This window comes from Diospyros lotus, chromosome 2 (genome assembly GCF_014633365.1).
Source record: "Diospyros lotus cultivar Yz01 chromosome 2, ASM1463336v1, whole genome shotgun sequence".
Classification (NCBI taxonomy): Eukaryota; Viridiplantae; Streptophyta; class Magnoliopsida; order Ericales; family Ebenaceae; genus Diospyros; species Diospyros lotus.
The window spans coordinates 19,244,491-19,258,366 of NC_068339.1; the positions used below are offsets into that span (position 1 = coordinate 19,244,491).

General features: G+C 36.7%; 2 protein-coding genes across 7 annotated transcripts in view; one reads left to right on the forward strand and one right to left on the reverse strand.

Moving 5' to 3' along the window:
* Positions 1 to 2,245: 2,245 nt before the first annotated feature.
* Positions 2,246 to 13,876, reverse strand: part of LOC127795796 (negative regulator of systemic acquired resistance SNI1) — a 55,976-nt gene continuing 44,345 nt past the window's right edge. For 2 of the 6 annotated variants that reach the window (XM_052327704.1, XM_052327698.1), the window contains 3 exons: positions 9,220 to 9,372; positions 8,537 to 8,649; positions 7,263 to 7,735 (listed from right to left, as the gene is read on the reverse strand). In XM_052327704.1, coding sequence (XP_052183664.1) covers positions 7,663 to 7,735; positions 8,537 to 8,649; positions 9,220 to 9,372 — 339 coding nt within the window. In that variant the 3' untranslated portion in view covers positions 7,263 to 7,662. Of the gene's footprint in view, positions 2,786 to 3,763; positions 3,798 to 7,262; positions 7,736 to 8,536; positions 8,650 to 9,219; positions 9,373 to 13,876 lie in introns of those variants that run through there. The other 4 variants (XM_052327699.1, XM_052327703.1, XM_052327702.1 and 1 more) reach the window with 4 other exon arrangements.
* On the forward strand, positions 4,758 to 7,221 carry LOC127795797 (peroxidase 19). Its single transcript, XM_052327705.1, has 3 exons — positions 4,758 to 5,212; positions 5,448 to 5,648; positions 6,388 to 7,221. Exons 1-3 carry the CDS (start codon positions 4,946 to 4,948, stop codon positions 6,967 to 6,969), a joined length of 1,050 nt encoding a protein of 349 aa, XP_052183665.1. The 5' UTR covers positions 4,758 to 4,945; the 3' UTR covers positions 6,970 to 7,221.

A 13,876-nucleotide genomic window follows, 5' to 3' on the forward strand; every position in this document is an offset into this window, starting at 1 on the left:
AATACAAGAGTTTTAGTGAATGATTAGCTGGTTGATAAAGTTGATGTGTGGATGAGTTTATTAATTTTATTTTTAATTTAAACTTTTACTTGGCAAAATATAAAGTTTGGAGTTCTTTAACCTTTGAATCAAACGTGATCTTCTTATTTATCCCACCCTAATTGAAATAAACCATAAATAATTTTGTTTAATTAGGTGATGAACATCTATTGACACCTAAAAAATAATTTTGCATGTATATGATCAAATACATGAGATACATACACTCCTTACACCTAATTATGATAAACAATGTGATAATCGTCATTTATTGTTTATCAAGCGAAAACTACATCATTTGATTTGGAAAGAAACATCAATCACTCACTTAATAACAATGTATCATTCTATTTATATGTTAAGTCATAATGAACAATGATATGACCTATATGCTTGTATGCTGTAAAATTGAGTTTTAATACAACAATCATAAAATTCACATTTGCATGAATTTCAAAGATGTAGCTCCAAGGTTATGGTGCAATTTAAACAATATTGGGTCTTTGTGGTATAGCTCAATTTTGGGGATAGAAATGTCATAAAGCAAAGTCCAAAACTTTTAAGAAATTTCACATGTGACCTCATTCTTTTCCTAGAAACTACCTCCTTACTAACCACCAAAACCTTTTACCAATTACTCCTGAGCCATCATTGGTCACTATTGCCATTTCTTGCTATTGGAAAAAATTAGAATATCATCGGACAAAATTAGAATGTCGTCAAACGATCATTATATTATTTTTTCTAATAAGATTTAGATCACCGTATTGGTTCTTTTTAACAACTCTAAATCTCAAATTTTTTTTTATCCTTTTTCCCCTCTATTTCTTTTTCCCTCTTGCTCATAGTTTCAAAACTAAAAGAGAAATAGGTTTTTATGGCTAATATTTGACAACCCGAAGACACCACAGGCATCTCACTAGTCACCTCTACCATTGCTAGTCACTATTTGACATTGCCCTATTGTGGTTGGTCACTTCCATCAAAGCTATGCCATCCATTCTTGCATCCTTTGACTCCCTCAAATTCGATTTATATTTTTTGTATGTGCGAGCTTGCGCGCACAATTTTCACAATTTTTTTTTTTATCAATTCTGGTTTGATTTCATTGGATTGATTTTCCAAGTTTATCATCTTTTTAACCTTTCAGTTGCTTGTAACCAAATCTTCATCTCTGATTTGGCAATTCCATTATTTCTCCAGTGAGTTCGTTGGCGTTCTTTTCTGATTTCCTTTGATTTTTTTTTTTTCTTTTGCAAACTTCCAACTTTGATATCTCACTCATTTGTGTCGAAAATTGAAGGCAAATGTACTGGCATGTTCTTTTCCATGCCATATATAAGTCTTATAAAACAGTTTGATCCAATTCACAATTATTTGCTTGAAATATTGGTTCAATGTGTTTTATCCAAATTGTTCCTTGCATCTCAGATATTTTTTTTTGCAAATATTCCAAAGTCAATTACTTTCTGTTGGAGAGTCAATTGTGAAATCTAATTATACTATTACCTTCTTTGTTATGTCTATTTCGACACCTATATTTTAATTTGTTTGTTTCAATCTTAACTCATTCGAATTTTATTTAAGTTCAATCTAAACTATCTAAATTAACTTGTCGTGCATTTTACAAAATTTCGAGCTCAAATAATTTTTAATTTTTTATTAATTTTTATCAAACTTGAGTCATTTGAGTTCATCATAAGCTCATCTATGATGTCCAATATTGAAAATTGATCTAATTTTGCACTTAAAGTCAAGTTTTAACTTAGCAAATTTAGCCTATTTTTAACCAATTTTCACTTATACCTAATTGTTTGTGAATTCATGTTTTGATTTCTCTTGGATTCCTCCCAAGGTAAGGTAATTTGTCAAATTAGCACTGAGCCCCCATTTCAGGTTTAATTTCAATTAATTCAAAATTAATTTTTAAATGTCTAAATTTTTAACTATTACAATATTTACTATTTAAAAATGGCTTAATGCATACGGTGATCACTCAATAATTAAAAAATATGATATTTAATTTTAATTATTGAAAAAACTTCATATATATTAAGCCTTTGTATGTATTTTTATAAATTTCTTAGCGTTTGCTTAATGCATTGGAGGTCTATGTAATTTTCAAATATGCTAAACATAATTTATTCTAATCTTTATTAAAAAAAAAGAAAAAAAGAAGTCAGAATGCTTTAGTGAGACAATTGCAAAAAGAAGTATGCATATGAGAAAGAACATTAGCTTGGTTGGACAATAAAATTTCTAAAATTGCAAGCCCAAGTGATGGGTCTTTTGCTAAAAGACATGAAAGGAGTAGAATGAATGAATCCTTAACCAGTAAATACAAAATTAGTGTCATAAGATGCTTGAAAGTGGACACCCACCTGAAAGCAAAAAAGGGGCTGCACCATTTAAAGTAAGGAATGAGAGGGCAGATGCACATCATGGTCCACAGCTTTTACCTCTTTCACAGCAAAAAGCTCATTTCACTTGCTAAAACACAGAAAACCTGAAAAGGGCTATTGAATGAGCTCTATTTATTGAATTTGAACATTTAAGTTAGAAAACAAATGGGTATTTATATCTGCTTGGATGATGGTCCATCCCATGCTGCACATGGGATGCATTTAAGGTTTGGTCAGGGGACCTCACTCCATCCATCTACAATAGCTTTCCCTTAGCCTTTGGTTTTTCTCATAATCAGCTTTCTAGTTTCATCAAGGATTTCCACATTTGAGATTTACATTTTCTGAAATCACAAATATTTCTTAATCAAACTTTTGCATGAGAAAATGTTATCAAAATGACATATTTTTTTCTGTTCAAAATAAAGGGAAAATGTTATCAAAATAACATACTTTTTGACTTCTGAAATTTGAAGACAATTTGTTCTGTTTTTGATAGGAGTAAATTGCATCTACACTTCTTGTAGTTCTATCATTTGTGAAGAGACCTTTTATAGTTTAAAAACGTCTTTAAAAAATCCTCATGAGTTAAGTTCTTGTTCAGACATATTATTCAAAGACATTTTTAAACTATGGAGAGAAGTGTTAGTAAAAAAATAAATCACATAAATATTTAAAAACATTTTTAAACTATAAGGATCCCTATGCAATTAATCTAAATCTTAGGAGTGTAAGTGCAAGTTACCCTTTTAATAATTTTTCCATTTTATAGTATTTTTCATTTTGACAAAGATGCAAAATCGTAATATTACATCAACAGATTTGACTCTTAAAATCAACACTCTCATTATATATTCCCAAGACTTCTTGTTACGATTAGTGAATTAAGAACTCTCAATAATAATTAATTAGTTTATTTCTATTAAAATATTATCTAGTTTTCTCCATTGGTTGCATTAAAGTGTCATGCTTTATAATTGTTTTTTATTATTGATAAGGGTTCTCAGTCAGTCACTATATGTAGGAGTGTATTGGAGAAAGATCACCATGTAGGCACAATATTAATTTATAAATCATATGCGACAAATATGTTCACAAAACTTTATGGGTATTCATTCTAAAAAAATTTAGGTCTTGACAACAGAAGAAATCGCTATAAAATCCTACTCCTCCGCTTAGCTTATCTGTGATTCATTAGTACTAAAAAGAAACAAAAAAAAAAAAACACAAAACTGATGACTTCTATTATGTATTGATATGGCTGAACATTCACTAAATTTGAAACTTGAGGGACTAAAATTGTAGTAGAGTTTGAAGAGTACCTCACAGATTGGACTCTTAACGGCAGGGAAAGACCTGTCAGTACAGTTTGCAAGTGCATTAGTTTGTCATAATCGAGAAGAGAGCTCTGTCACAGTTTGGACAGTAATGCTATTAAAAAAAAAAGGGTGCTTTGTTGAAAGCATATACATTAACAGTTGTCATCAGTGGTTGACATTGCATATATGCCCGTGAACAGGACTCTGCATTGGCATTGCTGGCCCGTAGGCTGTTGCTACTATTTTTTTGTCAATCGTGCAAAATTACAAATCAGTCTTTGTTTTAACCAAAGCAAGCTAGCATAATTGGCCCACCTTCCTTTTCTTAACTATTAACCAAATTCTTGGCTGATATAGTCAGAGATAACAACCTTCATTTTGGAATTAGCAGTTATTACAAAGAATATACATATATATATATATATATTGAGAGAGAGAGAGAGAGAGAGGGAAGTGTACATATAATTTTGAAAAAATACACATCCATGTGATTTGCGCCAAATGGACATAATCATCTTTATGTTCATAACTCTCCTATGGTCCAAATTAAGGATTTTTAACGGATTTTGCGGAAAGACAAAAAAGAAAAAAAAAATTTAACGTAAAATTTTCAAATGGACAAAAGTAAGTGAGGTAAAAGTTATGAATTTTAAGTGGCCAATCATATTACTTTATATTTAAAATTGATTAAGAATAAAAATATTAAAAAATACTCAATTCACAGAGTTAAAATGTATTTATGCAGCTTTATGAATGACTTTAGCAAGAGAGATGGATAAAATATTGGGCATAAAGTGTTTTGAGTAAAAATGTCCAAAGAGAAGCATCAACAAATGGCTTTCCATCATCAACCCAACAGAGAAATTATAATCCAATGAATAATCTGATCAACAACAAGCCTAATGATATAAAAAGAGCCTTTCTTGGGATATACATAAATATATATATTAAATTCTCCCATGAGTGATGAGTGTCCTTACAGCTTCAAGTTACATATAATGGGGCATTCACGGGTCACGATTCTCTATCTTTACATTGCCATCTGTGGAGCAGCAGAGCCTCGACAACACCAAGTGGCCATACTTTTTCAATATTCTCCTTTCTACTATTACTGCTTTGTCTTAAGCCTCAATCCCCCTCACTGCCTAGCTACCTACTCTCTATAACCAGCCAGTAGCAACCAACATGTCGGTTTCATCGTCTTTTTCTTTCTCTCTGTTGGCCACCACTTTCCTCTTGCTGCATGCCCCTCTACGCACCTCGGCCAAGGCCGCCCCTGCCGCTGCCCGCGCCGGCCGCCGACTTCCCCGCCAACTCTCTGTGAACTACTACGCCAAGTCCTGCCCCCAGATAGAGCAGCTGGTGGGGGCCGTCACTGCCCAGCAGTTCAAGGAGGCGCCGGTCTCCGGACCGGCCACCATTCGTCTATTCTTCCATGACTGCTTCGTCGAAGTAATTACTCCTCCTCCCAAGTAATTCAGTGCTTTTGATTTGCATGCCGGTCCAATTTAGCAGGTCGCAGCATGCTATCCTATTGTGCACCAGTTGCCAAATCAACCGGGTGCATTTTAAGAGCTGATGTCTATTTTGATGATTTTGTGTCCAAGTGTTGCCGATAGTGAATTTTGTCGGGTTTCTTTTATTTTTTTAAATTTTTATTTTTTTACCGTTATCTGCATGTGTTAAGGGGTGTGATGGGTCGATATTGATATCGACTAGACCAGGAGGCAAAGAATTGGCTGAGAGGGATGCGCAGGATAACAAGGACCTCCCAAAGGAGGCATTTGATAGCGTATACAAGGCCAAGGCAGTGGTGGAGAGCAAGTGCCCTGGTGTTGTATCCTGCGCCGATATTCTTGCCATTGCAGCCAGAGACTTTGTTCACTTGGTAAGCTGCCTCTTCTTTTCTTCACATATGTGAAATCATCAATCAAGTTGTCAATGGATTTTAAGAAACTAATTTTTTTTTAAGATAATTACATAACCTAAATTAAAAAAGAGATAAACTCGGATTAACTACACAAACAAAAATGAATTTTATCTAAGGGTGTGTTTGATAATATAAAAAATACATAAAAAATGTTACATCTAAAGAATTAAATTCCATCATTAGTGTTTGACACATTATATTTTTCATGGAATTGAATTCCATGGCACAATCATTAAAACATATTTTTGCCTATTTTCTATGAAAAATTATATCTAGGAAGGAGATGGTTTTTATTTTTCATGTAAGTTGAAAAATATTTTTATTTTCACCTAAATGCTATCAAACACACCCTAAGTGTTTTTTTTTTACTACCACTGGGTGGGAACATTGATGAGCTTGAAGACTCAAGTTTAACCCATAAACTTTAATTGCTTCTCCATTAAATCTCAATATAATACCCATCATGGTGATCTCTGTGAAGACGTTATTAATATTGCTAACAAAATATCTTTGGACCCATAACGACACCTGAGTGTTTAGCCAACCTTATAAATCCCAAACAGGATGGCTAACACTTTCATAACATCCGTCATGGGTGTCATGGCACACACAATGTCCCTTTGATATCTAACCTTATCATTTTTATATGAATAAAAAAAATTACTTAGAATCGTACTTTTTATATAATATGATGCAGGCAGGAGGACCTTATTATCAGGTAAAGAAAGGCAGGTGGGATGGAAGGATATCAAAGGCTTCCAGAGTACACTGGAATCTTCCCCATGCAAATTCCACTATTGATGAACTTGTTAAGCTCTTCACTACCAAAGGGCTTAATATCAGCGACCTAGTTGTGCTTTCGGGTGCACATACAATAGGATTTGCCCATTGTCAACACTTTGTGCGCCGATTATACGACTACAAGGGCACCAAGCAGCCTGATCCTGTCATTGATCCAAGGCTCCTAAAAGCCCTAAGAATGTCCTGCCCCCATTTTGGTGGCAATGCGGATATCGTGGCACCATTTGATGTCACCACTCCTTTCTCATTTGACAATGCCTACTATGGGAATTTGGAGGCCAAATTGGGGCTGTTGGCCACAGACCAAGCTCTGTTTTTGGATCCGAGAACACGGCCTTTGGTTCAAGCTTTAGCAAAGGACAAGCAAAAGTTTTTTCAAGCCTTTGGAGAGGCTATGGAGAAAATGGATTCAGTCGGCGTAAAAAGAGGAAGGAAACATGGGGAGAAAAGGAAAGATTGCAGCATTCACATGCTATGATGCAGGGCTTTTTGCTATATATTTTGTTCACTTTCTCTTTTATCACATTTCTACTGCATTTTTTCTCCATTCTTTCAAAGTTTGGGTAATGTAAATGAGGCTCACCCATTTGTCTCTCTTCACAAATGTGGATGGGATAGAGGTTTCTATCACACAAGGCATTAAGACTTTCTACTCCATAATTGCTAAAAGGCAGAAGGAATAACAGATGCCAACGATGTGCTTTGTGCTCACCTAAAGCCAAGTCAGTCTATACTAAACAATAGAATTAAAAAATTGGTTAATCAAGTTACCTGCAATTTATGTGCAGGGATGCTTGCTAGTATCACATTTTTCACTTGCACCAATGCCATTCTCTGCCAAAGTTTATTAACACAAAAATGTTACTGATTTTTTGAGCACCCCAAAAGGCTATCCCAAGGGCATTGGAAATGATCACTATTCACTGATTTTTTGAGCTTTACATAACGATATGAACTTAGATGACATGAGCTTCTAACACAGGGAAAAACAAATACAGATAACAGCATCATATTACTGAAGTCCTGTAGCATATTGGAATCTACAAAATCCCGTGGCTGAAAACCCAAAGACAAACATAAGTATGTATTCACTGACCCCTGTCAGTACAGCGGGCTATGGTTTGTATGGCACGGATCAAACTAAAAGCAAATGCTAACCGTTATTTTTGTACTATGATTTTGTTGACAGAATGGTGGCTGCTGTAAACAGTGCTTCTTTTCCAAAAGGCAAAATTTCCATGTGCCTGCAGCATGACACTTTAAACTATAACTGAATGAAGACATAATAAGAAAAGAGGCTACAAAACCAAGTTGCTAACTCAACTTCTGAAAGAGAAAATATTAATGAGAGATCATTCCTAGCAAATGTTAGATTGATTTAGCATATGTTCCACTTTCATTTCCATATTCTGGAGTCATATCCTTGAATAAGTATTTGCAAGAGGTATATACCATTAGTAATTTATCTAGGTAATGAGATCCATTTATAACCAAGGAAAAAAAAAAGACAATGAAGTTTCTGTTTGCTAATTTGGAAAATCTATAGGAAGTCTTGACATTTTAAAACCAAATTTGGAGATCTGACACCCATATTGTCATAATACAACATATCAAGCCTTAATCCTAGTATGTGAGGCTGGCTACATAAATTCTACCTCATCATTCATTTTTATTTATAACTTATCTTTTGTGAGGCCCTTATAAATTCTATATCACCCATATTGTCATAATAAGCTTCAAGGATTAAGGGTCTACTCATATTCACGCGTGAATGTCAGATGCTACTTACAGAATGACCAGTATTAAAGTAACTCTCTTTTCAAGTCCAATGAGGTACTAGCCATTGAATATAAAAAGGACATATACTAGAGTAGTCACGTAAGTATTTTGTAGTCATGCAAGTATTTGCCAAAAAAAGTTCAGAAGAATACCACCATTGTTCTTGAATTATCATAAATCAAATATTAAAAGAATGCAAGGAAGAAGTCATTCTGCCAAAATACAGATGCGAACATAACATACTGAGAAATGGTATTGCATCTTACTTGTCTATTCTTTTGAGGTTAGTAAAAGCAGATATTATATCCTTGCAAATGTCCACAAGAGAGCTGTCTCTAACATCTCCATCTAGATGTTGGGATGATAATGATAAATAAGCCTGAAAGAGAACAGGAAACCTAACCAAGTTAAAATTGGAAAAACATGTCCTAAGGTTACTAAAAAGAAATCGTTTCTTGTTCTGCAACAAGGTATCAACACACTGCAGCCCTTAGGTGGTGATAGGAGGTGCAATTCCAGGTAACAGCTGGAGGGTTAGACTTTAAAGAATGTTATTTATTTATCTATTTTTTTTTTTTTTTTTCAGATTTATGTCAGACAGGTGAACTAAGTGAATCAAACAGATGGATCACATAACACTTCCTTAACTTCACATAAACTAACAAACTTATTGTTGTCCTCCAAGTACAGAAAGAAAAGAGACTGACAGCAAATTAGAAAACATAAATTCCTTAAAAAGGTAAATGGATGAGTAAATTCAAATTCATTTAAAAAGGCATGAAGAGATGCTGCTCAAGTACATAAGAAGACAAGCAGCAAAAAAGAAACATAAACCATCTATACAACCATACAAGCTTTCTTCTATGTACCACCCTAGTCCCTATATTACTCATAGGATAAAGTAAGAACACTGCCTTGAAATTAAAATTAGGTATTTGCCAACAATCACCTGAAAAGCATGCGCTAAAAGCAACTGTGCTACTTCTGATGTGATTTTCTTAGTAATATTTTTGGCCCTGTTGGTATCCAAAAAGCACTTCAATATTCCATCAAATGTTGCATCATCTGTTGGAACACTTGACTGCCGAGTGCGGACTGAAGGCTGCAAGAGTAAAACAGTATAATAAGAAAAATAATAGAATTCATCTTTGGAACAAAAGTTACCCTTATGTTTAAACCAGGAGCGAAATGTCAAAGCCTCCAAGGAATGGCATGTCATGTTCCCAAGGGTATAGTAGTAATAGAAAATAGATGTATTCCTTTTGTTTGTATCTGCTGTAGTTTGTATTGAACCACTTGTACTTAGAAGTAGATGGCAGTGGTACCTAGAAGGCAGCAGCCTTCAGTTATACTTGGTTTGAATATATGGCAGCCCTATTGGCGCCAAATCACTGCTATTTGTATCAGTATATAAGACTGATCCAGCATAACTCATAGGCATAAATGAATACATTCGAAATATTTCTGATTTTTCTCCTCCAAATTCTCTCCATCTCTCTCTCGATCTTTCCCTCCTTCACTTCCTATTCTTCTGATTCTCCCTACACTTCTGCCAAATTTCCCCCTCATTCTTCCAATTTCCAATCTAAATCATAGGCTAAACCCTAGGTACATGACATGGCAGTACTCTCTCTCTCTCTCTCTCTTTTTTTTTTGCGCAAGGGGGGGGGGGGGGGGGGGGATCAATTTTCTTTTCTTCTTTTTCTCGCTCCAGTTGCCTTTTGTATAAAAGATGTTTACAAGTTTGCACCTACTTTGATGCTCAATGGCATACTTGTACAACAAAAATCACAAACCTTAATTCTACTATGCGAGGGTCAGTTGGCAATTGACATATACTTATAAGAGTAAAAAAAGGGAACAAAGAAATAAAGCAAACCTCCAAGAGTCCCTTTGGCCATTTGGAAATATATTGAATTCTCACTGCAAATATAAGTTTATTCAAGTGCCCCAAAAGGCTTTTACTCTATTTCCTATGTGATATCTACATGGTGCTTGAGTTGATCTAGCAAATCCATCTATATCAACTGATTACTAAATATCCTAGAAGTGCAATTTTGAAGGAAATTTGATCTTAATTTCATGGAAAAATCAAATTCCAAAGTATGTAATAAGATAATGAGTTATTCAATCACAACAAATAAATAAATAAATAAGCATATGTCACTGACTCCAAGGGCATTAGAAATAATTTGTTCTTTTACGTGTAATTTTCTTTGTTGTACCTTAGGCTGTTAGGATTGCACAGCCAGTTTGTTACAAGATGCAACAGCCTATAAATAGACTAAAGAATAGAGACTAGGGCTTATGACTGAATGAATGAATTTGAAATTCCGTTCTCTCTCGATTGTTCTAAAATTCTCGCTCCATTCTCTAAATTTTCCCTCCTTCTAGTTTCTCCTCCCCTTTCCATTCTCTCACTCCCTATATATTCCCTAATTCCATTTTCAACCGTAGGAATGTGACAATTGGTATCAGAGCTATCAATTCTCGAAAGCTCCTCGCCTTATCGTTTTCTAGAAGCTAATCATAGATCAATGATTTTCGAAAGTTTAACAGGCCAACGATTATTGAAAGACGATTTTAGAGTTGTGAAGTGGAGGTAATTGCAAAGCGCAAGGTTGGTTTCAGAAGTTGTGCATCATTTCCGGTGAATTCAAGTAGCAGGTTCAGGCGAGTAAGAAGGTGCGGTTGGAAGTAATGGTTGAGCGATTGCTGATCCACATAAATTTCGATCAAATCTGGGCGATCGGTGATCCAATGGACTTGAGACCATCGGTGATCAGTGCTGCTATTAGAGTCGACAATTCGCAACATGCCATTGGTGATCGCGAACATTGGTGATCAGTGCAGTGGGTGTGGCCGTCAATTCTTTGCGAATTAAATGTGAAATCAGGCAAACTACTAAAGGATGGCCAAAGGCACGAGAATGAAGCAGCTAGAACCTTGATTGGATGCATTGGAGATTAGCCTTCGATAGAATCAAGAGCAACTGGAGGAGAGATTGGAGATGATGGAACTCGGCCTTCATGAGAAAAGACTTTGTGTCATGTACCGTGGGGGATAAGGGTAGTTTTGCAATTAAATGTAATAGAGGGACTAGATAAGAAAGGATATAGACAGAGTTAGTTAGCTACTGAGGGAGTAATACAGAATTTGTTGCTGCTATGACAAGCTTGTACATTCCCTATAGCTATAATCGGTTACAACACATGAGGAGAGAATCCTAGCTATATATGGACACTCTCTCTCTCGTTCAATCATCATTGAGAAGTAATATCACTATTCTATTGAATTCTCCCTCAATTCTTCCTTTCTCCCTCTCAATTCTTTCTGATTTTTCTCTCCCATTCTTTAAAATCCTAAGTCAGTCCCTCGGGACCTGACAATCTGGTATCATAGCAGCATTCTTGGGCGTCGTGTGACCACCATGGCCGATGGAACAAGAATGAACTAGATGGAATCTCAACTACAACAGATGACGACAGCAATAGCGGAGGTACAGAATCGAGTGGGAACACTTGAACTATCGATTGGAGCAGGAGTCAATTCCAGGATTGACTAGGCAATGGAACGTTGGAGGCTAGAGAGTCGCGAGCAGAGCACTCTCCTTCGGGAGCAAATGATGGAACAAATGCAAATGATCGCGCGAATGTTCACCCAACATCAACCATTAAGGCTCTCTCCTGAGTTTCCTCCGAGAGATCGAACGAAGCCCATTTTTCCAGGAGTAGGGGTAGAATCTTGACCGGGGGGAGCGTCGGAGTTCGAGTTTGATACGGACACAGTGGGGGAGAATGTAAGGGAAAGGAGGTCGGGAGCGATGGCAAATTGACCCCATCCGAACTACCCCACGTTGAAGCTCGAGATTCCATTATTTGAAGGAGAGAACCCGAGGTGGTGGTCGAGAAGATGCGAACGAGTATTCTCCTTATATCAAATTCCAGAACAAGAGAAGGTCACCATGGCTTCTGCTTACCTGAATGATACGGGAGATGCTTGGTATCAAGGGTGGCTCGCGGTTAAGGAGGGGAGCCCCTGGAGTGTGTTTGTAGAAGATTTGTGGTAAGGTTCGGAGATAAATGCATGCGGGACATAATCGAAGAATTTAACAAACTCAAACAAAAGGGGACGGTCCAGGTATATCAGCAGAAATTCGAGGAGCTTAGGTCACTGATGATGGTACATAATCCTCAGTTGGCCGAGGAGTATTATGTTTCGAGCTTCATCAGTGGCCTAGGGGATGAGATCAGACCCATGGTGAAACAGGCTGCCGAGAGCGCGAGGTTACAAGAGATGATCGTTGATGCGATGGCCAAGAAACAAAGGAATTAGGCGAAAGGAGTGTTCATGGGAGGTTGGCAAGCTGGGAATAGGTTGCCACCCAGAGAAGGGGGGTTCCAAGGAAGAGGTGTCCTGGCCCTACCTTCCACCCCGAGAGGTAAACTGATGGAGCAGAGGCGAGTAACTGGTCTATGCTACAAATGTGGAGACAAGTATTTTGTGAGTCACAAGTGTTAGAGGCAACTACTTTTGTTGGAAGGGGAAGATGAGGACAAAGAGGAAGGAGAGGAACTCTCGAAAAATGAGAGGGAGGACCAAGGAGAGATTTCATTACATGCTTTGAAAGGGGTTAACCATAGTAAGGTTATCAAGGTAGAAGGAAGGATAAACAACAATCCGATCATGGTTCTCATTGATAGTGGGAGTACCCACAGTTTCTTGGATGAAGCTGTGGCAAGAAAATTAGGGTGTGAAGTCAGTCCTTCCTTTCCCTTCCCTTATCAATAACGATTGTGAATGACAGCAAGGTGTTGAGTCAGTCGGCCTGTAGGGATTTCTGTTGGGAGATGAATGGAGAAAATTTCTCAACTGACTAGAGGTTGCTAAAGTTGGGAGGCTGTGATGTTGTGTTGGGAGTAGATTGGATGAAGGGAGTTAGTCCAATCAGTTTTGATTTCAACAAAATGGAAGTGACCTTTGAAAAGGATGGCAGCAAGAAGGTTCTAACGGGCAACCCAGAGGTGGGAGTATGCAAAATGATCTCGAGTAAGAGGTTACAAAGGATACTCAAGAGCAAGTTATCGCAGGTGGCTCAACTATTTTCTATCCATACCATAGGTGTTGCCCTCGGAGAGCAAGGAGCTGAGTGTCAGCTGGCAAGCACATCGGGCAGTAACCCTCATAGCCCATGGCAGGTACACGAATTTGACTCACTTAACATATTGTTAATTGAATTTAAGGACCTCTTTTCCGAGCCAAGTTCCCTACCACCCAAGCTATCAACCTTAAGCCTAATGCAGAGCCTGTTAACCTAAGAGCCTATCGATACCCACCCAGACAGAAAACTGAGATAGAAAAACTCATTAAAGATATGCTCAAAAGGTCCATTATTCAACCCAGCCCATTTGCATCACCCGTATTGCTTGTTAAGAAAAAGGATGGGTCATGGAGGTTTTGTGTTGACTACCGTCAACTTAATGCTACGACCATCAAAAACAAGTTTCCCATCCCAATTGTAGAAAATCTCCTTGATGAACTAAAGAATGCTTATGTCTTTACCAAGTTAGATCTCCGATCAGGCTACCATCAAATCAGGATGCGGC

Bases quoted from the DNA above. Each gene is read 5' to 3' on its own strand.
- LOC127795797 (XM_052327705.1), top strand. From the start codon at position 4,946: ATGTCGGTTTCATCGTCTTTTTCTTTCTCTCTGTTGGCCACCACTTTC. The intron at 5,213-5,447 runs GTAATTACTCCT...GCATGTGTTAAG, and splicing joins TCCATGACTGCTTCGTCGAA to GGGTGTGATGGGTCGATATT. The intron at 5,649-6,387 runs GTAAGCTGCCTC...AATATGATGCAG, and splicing joins CCAGAGACTTTGTTCACTTG to GCAGGAGGACCTTATTATCA.